This window comes from Mauremys reevesii, linkage group 9 (assembly GCF_016161935.1).
Source record: "Mauremys reevesii isolate NIE-2019 linkage group 9, ASM1616193v1, whole genome shotgun sequence".
NCBI classification, from domain to species: domain Eukaryota; kingdom Metazoa; phylum Chordata; order Testudines; family Geoemydidae; genus Mauremys; species Mauremys reevesii.
In genome coordinates, this window is record NC_052631.1 from 98,507,773 (window position 1) to 98,523,274 (window position 15,502).

General features: G+C 41.5%; 1 protein-coding gene across 6 annotated transcripts in view; it reads left to right on the top strand.

Annotated features, from left to right (window-relative positions):
* MAP7D3 (MAP7 domain containing 3) overlaps positions 1 to 15,502 on the top strand; it is a 58,325-nt gene that overhangs the window by 4,112 nt on the left and 38,711 nt on the right. For all 6 annotated transcript variants that reach the window (XM_039488088.1, XM_039488084.1, XM_039488090.1 and 3 more), the window contains exons 2-3: positions 13,276 to 13,377; positions 14,196 to 14,276. In XM_039488088.1, the coding sequence (XP_039344022.1) occupies positions 13,276 to 13,377; positions 14,196 to 14,276 (183 nt within the window). The remainder of the gene's footprint in view (positions 1 to 13,275; positions 13,378 to 14,195; positions 14,277 to 15,502) is intronic.

A 15,502-nucleotide genomic window follows, 5' to 3' on the forward strand; every position in this document is an offset into this window, starting at 1 on the left:
GAAAGATGAGAAGCAACAGAAGCCAATCAACAGAATTGCTAACCAGGGTCCTGATCCTGCAGGTTGTTCTGCGTCAGGGATCGGCAGCCTTTGGCACGTGGCTCTCCAGGGTAAGTACCCTGGCGGGCCGGGCCGGTTTGTTTACCTGCCACGTCTGCAGGTTTGGCCGATCGCGGCTCCCACTGGCCGCGGTTCGCCGCTCCAGGCCAACAGGGGCTGTGGGAAGCGGCACAGGCCGAGGGATGTGCTGGCCGCCGCTTCCCGCCACCCCTATTGGCCTGGGACGGCGAACCGTGGCCAGTGGGAGCCGTGATCGGCCGAACCTGCGGACACAGCAGGTAAACAAACCGTCCCGGCCCACCACGGTGCTTACCCTGGAGAGCTGCGTGCCAAAGGTTGCCGACCCCTGTTATACGTGAATGGATCCTCCATAGAAGTCAGTGGAATTCTGTGTGGGTGCAGGAAGGGATACACCAGCATAGAACAATTTACAGGCTTGGGGCCTGTGTTCAAACTGCAAGGTCAAATTATCTGTCCAGGCCAACTGAAAGGAATTGGTTATACCTTTGCAGCTCCACTTAACCAGCACATTTTTGGTATTATTGTAGATGTGTGAGAAAGAAAGACACCCCATCTTAACTTTGATCTTAGGTTTAGTTTGCAGTGTGGCTAGTTTAAAAAAAATGCTTTGAACAAATTTCCTCAGGAATCACTGACATAAATATTTAACTTCACAATGTCACTTTTACATAATCCTTTTTTGTAGTAGAACTGTACTTCAGAAGCACAGAATGATAGTTTTGTTGTGTCTACTATGTGCCTGGTTTTGTCTGTCTACCTCAGAACAAATTTCCTAGTAACTTCTTCAGTAGTTATAGTGCAGATAATTGTCTGAAGGATGTATAACTAGTCTTAAACCTGCAGTGCTCAGATAGGTAGTCCAGAACACACAAGGCTATCAAATTCCCTGTTTGACCCCAGTTCTCATATCTTACTTATGATTTCCAGTTGGGTTTGAAAAATTTACTGCCGTGGAAACAAGTCAGAGGTATATACAAAAGAGAAAGAGGTACTGGTGAATTCCAAGGGCAGTGTTCTGGTGAGCTGTCCAAGTACTGCAACTGAAAAATGGAAGGATGATGAGATTTGTACCTGGGTTCTGTCTTAGGCTCTGGGCTCTATTTTACAGATCAGTCCCTGGCTATTCGGTGTTTGATAAATTAATCTCCACACAATCTGCTGCTGCTTGAAGAGGGAAGGAGCTATTTCTGTTTTGTATTGTCCAGAGCCTGCTGGCTTCTGCAGAGCACTGAGGAGCAGTCTCCAAAACTTTCTCTGTGCTTCTCTCCGAGATCTCCTCTAGCACACCCCTCTGCCAGCCTCCTGCTGGTGATATTCAAGCCTCCAATTTTTTTTTGGGCGGGGGGAGCACCGCCTGCCCCACGGAAACAAACCCTCCTTTCCCAGCGCTGCCCCACCGAAACAGCGGTATTGAACCTTGGTATTATGTTATAGCCGGCCCCTAAGGTAGTATAATTAAAGTAAAAGAAAAATGTCTTTTTGCTAGAAGTAGAATAAGATCTTCCCCCAACTTTGTAATCAATTGCCCTGTTGAATGAATGAGGTGTAACTGAGGGTATGTCTACACTACGGGATTATTCCGATTTTACAGAAACCATTTTTTAAAAACAAATTGTATAAAGTCGAGTGCACGTGGCCACACTAAGCACATTTATTCGGCGGGGTGCATCCATGTACCGAGGCTAGCATCGATTTCCGGAGCGTTGCACTGTGGGTAGCTATCCCGTAGCTATCCCATAGTTCCCGCAGTCTCCCCTGCCCATTGGAATTCTGGGTTGAGATCCCAATGCATGATGGGGCAAAAACAGTGTCGCAGGTGATTCTGGGTAAATGTCGTCACTCAATCCTTCCTCCGTGAAAGCAATGGCAGACAATCATTTCGTGCCCTTTTTCACCTGGATTGCCCTGGCAGATGCCATAGCATGGCAACCATGGAGCCTATTTTACCTTTTGTCACTGTCACCATATGTGTGCTGGATGCTGCTGACAGAGGCAGTACTGCAGTGCTACACAGCAGCATTCATTTGCCTTTGCAAGGTAGCAGAGACGATTACCATCCCTATTGTACCGTCTGCCATTGTAAATTGGCGATGAGATGATGGTTATCAGCCATTTTGCACCGTTTGCATTGGGAAATTGGCGATGACGGTTATCAATCCTTTTGTACCGTCTGCTGCTGTCATGGGTGCTCCTGGCTGGCCTCGCTGAGGTCGGCTGGGGGGGCATGGACAAAAATGGGAATGACTCCCTGGGTCATTCCCTTCTTTGTTTTGTCTAAAAATAGTCAGTCCTGCCTAGAATATGGGGCAAGTGTACTAGAGAACCAGAGAGCACAGCCGCTCTGTGTCAGAGCCCCAGAGATCCCGCAGAAATGATGAGAATGGCATGCAGCTAGGGGGTGTCCCTGCAACAACCTCACCTGTTGCTTCCTTCCTCCCCCCACCCCTCCTGGGTTACCGTGGCAGTGTCCCCCCATTTGTGTGATGAAGTAATAAAGAATGCAGGAATAAGAAACACTGACTTTTAGTGAGATAAAATGAGGGGGAGGCAGCCTCCAGCTGCTATGATAGTCCAGGCAGTACAGAATCTTTTCTTTAGACATGAAAGGGGGCGGGGGCTGATGGAGCTCAGCCCCCAGTTGCTATGATGAGGACGGTTACCAATCCTTTTGTACCATCTGCCGGGAATGACCGGGAGTCATTCCTATTTTTACCCAGCCGCCCCCGGCCGACCTCACCGAGGCCAGCCAGGAGCACTCACGGACTGATGATGACAATGGATAGCAGTCATATTGTACCATCTGCCACCGGGAAGGGGATGCTGGTGTTCAGCGCTGCAGCACCCCATCTACCAGCAGCATGCAGTAGACATAGGGTGACACTGAAAAAAGGTGAGAAACGATTTTTTCCCTTTTCTTTTGAGAGGGGGGAAGGGTGTAAATTGATGACACACACCCTGAAACACCCGGGAAGATGTTTTTGACCCTTCAGGCATTTGGAGCTCAGCCAAGAATGCAAATGCTTTTCGGAGACTGTGGGATAGCTGGAGTCCTCAGTACCCCCTCCCTCCCTCCATGAGCACCGTTTGATTCTTTGGCTTTCCGTTACACTTCTCACGCAGCACTGTGCTGAGTCCCTGCTGTGGCCTCTGTCTATCATACCCTGGAGATTTTTTCAAATGCTTTGTCATTTCGTCTTCTGTAACGGAGCTCTGATAGAACAGATTTGTCTCCCCATACAGCGATCAGATCCAGTATCTCCCATACGGTCCATGCTGGTGCTCTTTTTGGATTTGAGACTGCATCGCCACCCATGCTGATCAGAGCTCCACGCTGGGCAAACAGGAAGTGAAATTCAGAAGTTCGCGGGGCTTTTCCTGTCTACCTGGCCAGTGCATCCGAGTTCAGATTACTTTCCAGAGCGGTCACAATGGTGCACTGTGGGATACTGCCCGGAGGCCAATACTGTCGATTTGCGGCCACACTAACCCTAATCCGACATGGCAATACCGATTTCAGCACTACTCCTCTTGTCGGGGAGGAGTACAGAAATCGGTTTAAAGAGCCCTTTATATCGATATAAAGGGCCTCGTGTGGACGGGTGCAGGGTTAAATTGGTTTAATGCTGCTAAATTCGGTTTAAACGCGTAGTGTAGACCAGGCCTGAGGAAGGCGTGGAAGGCAGCACCTCCATACAGCTGCAACCCTTGGAGAAGGGATGGGATCCAGACCAGATTAGTACAACAGGTCAGCCACTGACTCCTTGCTCACCTCCTCAGCCCCCCATCCACCCCGGCTCGCCTACTCACCCCCCGCCACTGCCCACCCGCCTCTTCAGTCCCCCTCCCTCACCCGCTGCTTGCCTACTCATCCCCCACAGTGAGCCCACCTACTCACCCCCTGCGGGCCGCACAGTGAGCCCACACGGGTCGCATGTTGTGCAGGCCTGATTTAGCACATCTGTCACCATAGTATCTATTGGTGGCCAGCTTCTGCCATTGATTTCAGTAGGAGCTGCACACAGAATTAACCTATCTAACTAAATCTGCACCTTGCAGGCCATACTCCACCCGCTTTTGTAAGAGTGTAAGTAGATTGCAGATTTGGAGATCTGTACTTCTGGGGCGTAGGGAAAACATCAACAGCTTGCAAACTGTGCACGGATTGCTGTAAGCCCATCAATTGCTTAATTGAGTACAATTTCAGAAATGCACAGGATAGAATTTAGCAATGTCTACCCAGAGCTTAGATCACTTAACTATCTTTTAAATAGGACTTATTTAAATAGCAAATAGAAAGTTTTCCCCTCAATTGCTCCAAATTATGAAAGGCTATTTATTTTGCCTGACCAAAAAATAGTTTCAAAGTGACAGAATTCATAACATTCCACCACAGCTGAGCATAAATAAAAATAAAGGCTTAAAATAGCTCTTCAGTGACAAGTGAAATTATTAACAATGTTTAAATCTTAATTTTGTTTTTCTTTAACTGATCCTTGCAAAACCACTCTGCCTTCACATTAAGGCTTCATCTATACTAGAATTTTCAGATCCATAATTTCCTGTGGGTTTCTTGGTGATGGTACTAGATGGAGCAGTAGTTTAGAAGAGACTCTGGTCTCATCTTGTCTAAACTATACATTCTGCTGGTGCTGTCATTGGTGGATCTCTGCCTCTGTGGTATTGGGAATTGTGGATCCAAAATAGTCTAGAATAAATAAGATGTAAATCAGTTGTGTGTTCAGTGTTTCCACCTGTTTCTCATGCCTATCATTTACTATCAAAAAATCTCACAACATTTGGGAGGCATTTATTTATTGCATTTCTGTTTGAGAATTTAAAAGCTGCTGCAGTTGTGAGGAAAAATACCATAGAATGCTGTGCTGGATACCATTTAAAAATATATCTGGTTTTATTCCAATTTGTAAATCTATTGGGGTGCTACCCTTTACTAAACAAAATCATGGAATTTAACTGCCTAGCTAAGTCTAATTCAAAGTTCAGAGGGAAGTGGCAGTGAAGTACTGCTGAAGTTGTCTTTTGAGTCAATAGTCTTACACACTTCAAAATCTCATGTAAAGGTTAGTTGCCAGGTTGTTCTCAGTATGTCCTGGACTCTGATGTGCTCACATCATTAATGTTTTTATTGTAAATATTTAATTAGAACTTTATACTTTTTATAACCAATTATTGATGATGTTTATATAATGGTCAGAAGATGCCATAGTTATCACACAGCTGTTGGTTTTTTAACCTGTTTACCTGTAGCATCAATATTTATGCAGTAGCTAATGATACCTATTTAAATAAACTAGCGTTTGTATTGTACATTGCCAGGGGTTTGGGCTTGTGCAGTGCAATAGTGAGATCTTGTTTTCTTGAAGTCATTACCTAAAATGAGTAAATACTAATACCTGTCAGACTTTCAGAAACCATAGGTTCAATTGTAAAAAAAAATAAGTCCCTGTTATGTTTTTATAATACAGTTCAAAACCTGTCATTCTAAAATGTGAAGTATGAAAAAAATAAGTTTTTTATAATATGATGGCATGTTTCATTTGGGTATTTTACATACATTTCAATTTCCCAGTTTACCACAGCTAAAATTTAAGGTTCGGTAATACTTCTAACCTGATACCAGAGATCATTTCTTAGTTCATGGTTAGCTTTTGGTGGGTGTACACGTGACCATCCAATAACACAGACCTTTGTAGTAACATCTGGTGTGTAAGTGAGAGTGGTAGTGTTGAGTCTGAGCACAGGCAACCAATTACACATAAAGAAAAGGAAAATCATAGTTATCACTTGGTGTATTTTTATTTGAAAATTATAATCATTTAGTTGGCATTGGAAATACCTGTAATAATACCCTCATTTTCCACAATAAATGTCAATGTGGTATGTATGTGTGTAACTTATGATATACATACATCTGTTGTTTTCTGTTTAAAGCAAGTTAACCTTCTATTTGCATGGTGTCTGTTTTCTATTTTATTTTTCAAATATTCTTTGAGCTCTTGGTATCCAAGAGAGGGATCCACAGAGAGAGTTATCTTTGCAGTTAGTTTATCATTAGTAGTTATTCCTAGAAGATGCCCCATCTCTAGTTTACAGCTCTTCCACCTTTTTTCCTTCAGAGTTTGGAGAGAACTTTGAAAATATTTTTCTCCTAGTACTTTTTACTGGGCTTTAATTTGAGCGTGTCACCTTTTGCTATTGAAATGAGCCGCCCTGGGAATTCAAGGGGATGCATAGGTATTGCAGTAGCCATAGAACTGCGTTCTCTAAGATGCCTCAGAGACTCTGCAATTTAAAACAGTGTGAACCTCTGACTTATTTTGCATTGGAATCAGACCCAAGAGTTGGAATCTACAGATATACATCTCTGTAGGTACCAGTAATTAAACAGATTTCCTGTTATAGTTGAAAGTTTTCACCTTTCACTTAGCTTTCTCAAGTTTGTTTGAAAGAAATGTAATGCTTTGACTTAAATTACGGATTATTGGTCCGTATTACATTCTAGATATGATAGGCCTTGATCATCAATCCTCTGACCAAACTGGCGGACATCACCTTATTCTCCTTCATTTTCCTCCTTAAGACTCATCTCTTCCATTTGACAATGGCTAGGCAAGGTGAACTGAGACCTTGATTTATTATGCAAAACATACTTTTTTAAAGTGTTCCCTTGTCCTCTTCTCCTGCCTTTACTCTCCTTGTTAGTTTTCATTTTCCTGTCGTGTTTTCACACATCCAGATTATAAACTCTCTGGGGTGGAGACCATCTCTTTATTACATGTTTGGGGTCTGTAAGTGTAACTGTATTAGAAATAAGGTGTGCCTGCAACCTAAACTGTACCTTAACAAAGATTTTAGGGTGCAGTGATTTTCAGTTTTAATAAATGTTGGAGTTTAATTCTTTAAATTTCATACCATTCTCTTCTGCAGAAGGCAATGAAAAGCAAATGTTTTATTCTGGTGTTGCAAAAGGACAATCTAAACTATAAAAAAAAGTAACAGGTCAGCATGGAGGACGTTCTGATGCATGACTGGGTTTGAGCCCATCGGTACTGCATGCATGGAGAAGAGTGTTGGGATCTGGCCTGTTCTTGTACATCTTGGATGCACGGCTTGTGTAGCACCTCGTTCTCACTTGCTGAGAAGCAAAAATAACATTAACAAGTAGTGTAGTCACCCTAATAAGGAAGGAGAAGATGGGATCAAGATTAAAAATGAACTAGCACTAGTTTTCACTTATATCACATAATGGAGCCATTGTTTTCTCTTTAAGGATAGCTCAAAGTTCGGCTTTCACAGAATTTGACTTGAATCACTTGTGATTTGCAGTGCTAGGCTCTGTTGTACAGATGGCTGCTTGTTTGAGTTCTGATGTATTAAACAATAGCTAGCATGCAAACAACATTTAGAAGGAGATGATCAGAGCAAGAGAGGAGAAACTAGACAGATGATGGAAAGGGAGATGGTGGGAAGCGAGGAAGCTAGCCCATTTCCCTGTACTGAAGATAATGCTATGGGCAAGAAAAATGTAAATGGATGTTACAAAGGAAAAGTAGATATGAAAGGGAGGCAGAAGGTTATCATGAGCAGGGCCGGCGCAACCCATTAGGCGACCTAGGTGGTCGCCTAGGGTGCTAACATTTGGGGGCGGCGTCTGAATCTTCCGCCGCCTCTGTCGGGGACGGCATTTTGGGGGCGGGACCTTCCGCCACCTAGGGTGGCAAAAAAGCTGGCGGCGTTCCTGATCATGGGGCTTGTCTTCACTGCACTGTTAGCTTGGGGTATAACTTGAGTGTTTCCCCAGTCTGACTTGCAGCTGTGTGTAAATGTCATGCTTGAGTTAAGTGCTGCTTTAAACTGGAGCTAGCTGACTTTTTGGTGTGTGTGTGTGTGTGTGTGTGTTGAGTGCTGCTGACACTTGAGCTAGTAATGTAGTTGGGATTCAGGCTACTCTTTGCTGCTAATCCAGTCGTTCTGTGTGGCTCAGGTGTTGTTTTGCATTGTGACTGCTCTCACTTGGCCTAACTCAAGTTAATTTGAGTGTAAATAACTTGAGCTCATGCTGTGCTGAAGACAAGCTCGTACTGTGAGAAATCTGCAAAAGAAATAGTGTTGAAAAGAGAATAGAATTAGGAGCCTGAAACATCTATAAGTGTGTATGCACTCAGATTCACTTATCAACAACCACCAAAAATATTAAAAATAATTCCACACTCAGAGTTGAGGTTTAAACCTCTGCAGTTTAACTTTCTGCTCCTCCTTGCCCTTGTTGTTAAGTTGGTGTCCTACAGTGTCAAAGTATTGAGGGGTCTGATCCACTTCTGTGGGTATATTGCCCTTAAAATTATTGTACTGTAGGGTGTAACTTTTCATCTTTTATTTTTAAAGCAATTTGAAATGATGTAATAACGTGGTTTTAGTGTATAAACTGTTTTCACGCTAATTAATGAACTAGGGCATTTTAGAGTTTGCCTATTTTTGTATGTAAATGACATAAATAGTTGTAATGAAGATATATCCCAACTGAATTTAACTTTGTTGTGCAAGGATAGTAATGTTGGAATCTGGTATCTTGTTTTAAAAAGACACGTTTAAAAGTATGTAATGCGACTATTTGGTTTGTTTGTTTTAGGGGGAGGTGAAAGTGGCTTTTGGTGGGAGCTTTCTAGCTAACAAGAGGCTTCTGTGGTTTTTGACCCATGGATGCTGTCCCACACAGCTTCCTCTTTGGATCAAGTGTTTTATCTTCATTAATATTGGTATGTTCTAGTGAAGAATCTCATGTAGAGTACAAATGTTTCTTGATGAATCACTCTTTCACAAAGAAGCACAGTGAACAGTGTCAACCTGTCCAATTCTCCCTGCTTCCCTGTAACATTTAATTCACACTATGCTTTTAGATAAAGAAGAAATATTATATAGTGCATGGCCATTTGCTGTTGAAACTGTTGGGATTGTAGGGCTGAGTATTCTTTGTGGGCAACTTCAATTATAGCAGAAGGTTGGTGCATAGATAAATATGTTTGTAAACAGAATGCAATAAACAACTTTCCCCTCTCACTTTGGCAATTTTTTTTTTATTAATGACTTATTTTACATATTCCCCAATCCTTTAGAAGAGGTATGTGTGGATTTGGAGAGGAAGACGTTGCCCTCTTAAAATGCTTTGTTATATTTTATTTATTCTATACATTATCATATCAAATACCTTAGAAAAACCCGGTGCTCTCTAAATCAGATCTGATTAAGACACTTGGTCTAATGTCAGAATATAGAAAAACTGGAACACGTTCCAAATGCAGTATTGGAGGCAAAGCCTCAGTGTTAAATTTGGGAAAGGCGCTAGAGTGGATGTGGCAGCAGTAGAGAGACTGGATGGGCTGAAGCAGAGCCAAGAAGGAAATTGGGAACAACTGGAAGAGAGTCCGCTGCAGTTCTACTTCATGCAGATGGTTGCAACAATTTGCCTGAGAACCGTAGTTAATGTAGACAGGGTGCTCTTCTGTGGCATCATACTCATATTTTGGAGAGGTTTTTTCCCCAAATATAGCTTGGTCAATTACCCTTCTGTGCTGAAAACTCTCTTGTGGGGTTCTAGCTTGTCACCTCATTGTTCAGCGTTTATATGGGACTCCTAGGTGGATTAGTAAAGCAGCATGGAATTCTGGTAATTGCAGCAGATTTGGTAGCACCTGCCTCTCTCTCTGTCTTGGGCCAGCCAGTGCTGGAAAACGATTTACTTATTGTTTGGTAGAGAGGGAAGCACACATGAGGGCTAGCCAGCTGGTGTGTAATCTGAGTAAGAAGGAAGTTGTGCTGGTAGGATGGAGGAGGGAATTGGAAGATGAGGCAACAATTATATATGCTCCTTTAATTGAGAACGTTTTCCCACTATTTGTAACTAACTTCTAACCTGGAAGTGATGTTGAATCCACAGCTTCTGTTAGACCAGTGGTTCTCAAACTTTTGTATTGGTGACCCCTCTCACAAAGCAAGAGTCTGAGTGTGATGACCCCCCCCTTACAAATTAAAAACCATTTTTTTAATATTTAACACTGTTATAAATGCTGGCGGTGAAGCAAGGTTTGGGGGTGGAGGCTGACAGCTTAAAGCCCCCCACATAATAACCTCACAACCCCCTAAAGAGAGTCAACCCCCAGTTTGAGATCCCCTGTGTTAGACAATCATAGCAGCATTGACTGGGATGACGTTTTTGCCACTGTTCAGTTCAGGTGCAAACCTTGATACTCCAATCCTTGCTTTTATAATCTCGGATAGTTTAGATTATTGCACACTTCCCAATGGGAAAAGTGGCCCTTTTGCGCAGAGACTAACCTACCACTCCACTGATACTAAATGACAGCGTGGTTGACAACTTTGCTGAGATGCTTCAGAGCTGAATGGGTATGAAGTGGTGGCTCCAGATCATAATTAGGAGGCACACTGGTGGGGCAGTGTAAGGAAATTTGTGTGGAATAGAGGGCTTTATTCCCCAGGTACCTTCACCAGCACTAAACTAAAATACACATTTCTAAAAACAAGTGACTTCAGTTGAAATTTTAGAAATACTTCGGGAGTGTTGATAGAGTTTTGGAGCTGCTTGTTTATTTAGCACTAAGGAAAACTTGTCAAGACTCTTCTTAAGAGGAATTTGTACTTGTGAGAGAGAAGAATTAATGTCTCTAGTTCCTTCATTATTAGGGAGTATTGTCCTGAAATGCCTTTCATACTGGGGAAAAGAGAGGATCATCTCGGGTAGTAGTTTGCCATCGCTAAAATATGCTTAGAATACTGGTGATAGGTGTCATGGAAAAATACTAGGATAATTTAATTTTTACATTAAACAATTAAGTGTTTATTTAAAAATAACCATTTAGGGAATACATTTAATTGGATTTTTATATAAGACTAAAAGTGCTTATGCTGTGTTCTGTGTGCCCTAGTCAAACCTTTAGAAATACATACCAAGCTGTCTCCCAAATGTAGCAGCCTGGCTCCGGCCACTTAACCAGAAGAAATGACTCTAAAAGAAAATGCACAAAAATACCAGTGATCAATAACCACGTTTCCTCATATTCCCCCCAAAAGCTCATGCAAATAAATTGGTGAAGTGGATAGGATCTTAAATGTGCACATTGGAAACTTATGAATGTAGCATTACTGTGGGTAGGCCCCAAATATTCCTCTTTAAAAGTTAAAACAGCACTTCTTGTGTCTCATGTGGAGAGAGACAAAAATACCAGCTCAAGAGATTTTTGACACAATTCACTTGCAAAGATGCCATTGCAAAGATGCTGGAGAAGGTAGAACTAATGACTTTGTGATACTTACGTAGTCTTATTTTTACCAGCTTTTCTCGTATGTTAATTTCAGCTTCATAAAAGTTAAATTGAGTATATGAATAGATTTTATGGAAAATACTTAACATTAAAACATTTAAGATGTATCTTTAATGAGGTTTTGAAACCAAAGGCAAAAGTTAATTTCATTTGCATAGTAAATCAACAAGTCATGACTTTAAGTATTAAAAGTACTGCAGTATTTGCATATAGTTAATTCCATCCTCAATTTTATTCCAGTTTATATTACAGCTCGCATCACGCAAGAAGCATTCTGTTACAAAACACAGCAGAATGATTGTTTAAATTATATTTTGGAGTCTTGAAGTAAAAATGTCAGTCTTGGTGTACGTAATTTGGCGTGATTGAAGTCGTAGGATGTTTAACCTTTTGTACCAGGGTTGGATTTGGTCTGCAGTGTTCATTTCCCACCTGTACTAATTCTGAATTCTCTTGATCTACCTCTTACAAATCGTCATACCCCCTCCTCTTTGTCTCTGTGAGAGATGAGGATATGTAGCTTAGTATCATTATTAAAAGGCTTTTCAATTTTATTCTTCAATTGTGTTGTAAAATTGGCCATATTCTAGTCTTCTATTCATTGAAGGCTTTTGTGATCATTTTCGCTGGTGCAGTAAGTGCTGCATCTGTGCCTGTACTCAGATATTCCTGCTATACCCTATGTTGTGTTATGCCTCTTTCTCATGTTAGCCCTTGTGTGGTTGGAAAAATTGTGTTCTCTATTCATTTCTTTGAGTTGGATTAATATTTTCTGCATGACAAATGCCACAATGTACAAAATTACCTTTTTGATTTTTAAATCTTTAGTGTACTTAGTAAAATTGCAACGTACCCATTTTTATACTTTGCCAACTGATCAGAATATCATATTGCAATATGTGATATCGCTTTTTTATATTAAAAGACCCTCAAAGATGTAATAGAGTGCATAGGTAGGATTGAAGAAGGCTGTTTGGTGCTGCAGTGAGGTATTCAAGCCATGGCAACAGCTGTGGGTGTCAATTTAGAGTTGCTGAATAAGTATTGTAATCAGCATTTATCATTGATATCACGTGGGATTACACACTTCGAGGTGAATGTTCCTGGGCACAGCCTTAGGAAGGATTATTACCATGACAGAACTAGTTGTCATGGAGAAGAGAAGTGTTCTTCCTTCCTTCCTTTGCATTTTGTACTACCCAATTAAAGGAAAGCCATAGACCATTGACAATGCTGTTTCTTTCAGGAAAAGTACCAAATTTCATAATCACCCATCCTTAACTATAAACTTTAAATCATTTGACTAGGATAACTTTTGCTACAAATGGGCATAGATTTTTAAAAAAAAACATTTTAATATATATAAAGTCTTATATGTTTGTGTCTAGTTTCTTGGTGGTGGTTCTCGAGATTGGGTTCTTTTAGGAACCAAAAGATGACAAACAGTCTTCTAGCTCTATGTTCATTACTTTGGCTGTAGGGGTTTACATGGTGGGAAGATTGGGGGTATTGTACAGATGACTCATGAAAGGGGTCTCTCCCTCTTAATTGTGTGTGGAGATATGGGGATAGCTTGTTTGTCCTTAACTTTGAATATTTCTCCCCTTGCATTTACTTTCCCATTCACAGTCGCTTCACTCTAGCGGGAAGAAGAGTGACTAGTTTAAGTGTAGAATGACACCATAGTGAACAGGATATCCATGCAAAATGATGGGAAAGAAAACCTGATCAGAGATTTCAGGAATAAAATAAATAAATGAGCCCGTTGATGACAATTGTATTGGTAGTAATTGTCTCTTTAAACTGTTTTTTGTTTTTGTTTTGTTTCGTTTTTTTACAGTTGCTGCAGCCCAAGCAATAGCAGAAGAAAGAAGAAACCAAAGTGGTGTTAGCCCTGTTCCAGTCCAAACTGCAATAAACCTACAGACTGCAACTAAACCAGGTGTAATCTCGGGCTACTGTTGATCTTGAAAGTTGCATGGACTCGCCAGTGGGAGTTGCCAGGGTTGGATAGGACTGTTCTGAAGCGCCTTTGCTTTCTCCCTTTAGATAACTCAGTAACTTTAGGACATCACTCAGGCTTCCACTCTTGCTCTTCCCAGGATTCAGTTAGTGCAGCTTGCCCACTCTGAATAGGGAAAATTAATTTTTGTGCTCTAGACTCTGCTCTTGTTGCCAATTCGCTTCCAGGTGCAATTAAGGGTTCTGGTACCGTCTACAAAGACCCAAATGGTCTGGGCTCCACTCAACTGAAAGACCACTCAACTGAAAGACAATTCTCCCCTTGGCTCTTCACAACACGTGGTTTTTATAATTGTAGCACTTCAGCTAATTGTATTTGTGGTAAGCTTTGTGGGAGCCAGAGACAGGTCATTCTTGGTCACAGCCTCTCACCTCTGGAATTTACACCTGCCAGAAATATGGGCTGAGGTTAGAGCATAATGCAGGGCCCACCTCTTTGTTTAGGCTTTCTATTAATTTCATGTCCTGGGACATTTAATCTTATGTCTGGTATTTGCTGGGCCTCTTAAAATTGTTGGATTAGTTATTTGGGGGGGCGGGGGGGGAGAAGAGTTCCAGAGTACATGCTTCCTGTACCGGAGGACAAGCTTGTTAGTACTCTTCTAACCTGCATAAAGTACATTATACCGTGGTGAATGAGTTCAATAATCATTTCAACAATCTATATTTAAAACAGCTTGTTTCTTTTTAAATCTGTGTTCTAAATGACTGACAATTACAAACCCATTGTTTTTACAGTGATAGATGGCTCCACTCTGAGAACAGAAGAAAGACAAAGACTAGCTCGGGAGCGAAGAGAAGAGCGGGAAAAGCAAAATGGTATATTCACGTTTAATCATATGTTAAAATAATATGTATTAATGCTTGTGGTATAAGTTACATACAATGCCACACATTAGTTCTTTCCCAAAGTCGTCTTGTCTTTGTGTACACTGGCGCTCTCCTTAAACATCCACTTCCAGCCTGTTGGAGTAGATTACATAGTGGTAAAATGTTAGTGACCAATCTTTGCAAGCACCCAGTCCCCACTATTACAACCTACCAATGCGGCGGTATTGGTGAGCGTGAGATTTTGAGAAAAGTATCAGGGTAGACAAAAGACCCTTGACATATTCTGTGTTTATATTGTGTATAGAATACCATTCAGACAATATTATTGATGATCCAAAAACGTTTGGCCATCTGACCTGCTTGATTGCCTTCAACATTATCTCTTGTTTAAGATTCTAGAAAGAATAAAAGGCTCCTGGATTGAGTCCTTATCAAATAAATTTATATTGCACTTCATTTTAGATAAGAATCCAGGGTCTCATCCAGGAAAAGTTGTATAAATGTGGGCCATGCATCTACAAGTGTGGTAAAGCTCAGAGACTGTCTGCGTACTAGTACAGTGACTTATCCATGTAGTTAACATCTTCCTGCTGGCCTCAGGCTTCTCTGCCATTGTGTTCAATTTTGGGCTCATTTTTTTATTACTTGTGGGCTTGCCTTTAAACTGTACGGTAATTTCCAGAAGTATGTTGTGGAAGATTCTGAACTTTTGAGAAAGTACATGTAGTCTGAACTCTGATGTGTTAACTGCCATGTTTTCTCATTTTCTCATTCAGTGATTTAGAATTTTTTTTATTATTGCAATAAATGGGTGGGAAATGCGACACAGAAGTCCATATTAAGTTTTCCTCTGATGCCCAGCTTCCTAGTGAGGCTTTAATATTAAGAACATAAGAACGGCCATACTGGGTCAGAGCAAAGGTCCATCTAGTCCAGTATCCTGTCTTTTGATAGTGGCCAATGCCAGGTGCCTCAGAGGGAATGAACAGAACAATCATTCATTCCCAGCTTCTGGCAAACAGAGACTAGGGACACCATCCCTGCCCATCCTGGCTAATAGCCATTGATGGACTTATCCTCCATGAATGTATCTAGTTCTTTTATAAACCCTGTTATAGTCTTGGCCTTTACAACATCCTCTGGCAAAGAGATCCACAGGTTTGCTGTGCGTTGTGTGAAGAAATACTTCCATTTGTTTTAAACCTGCTGCCTAT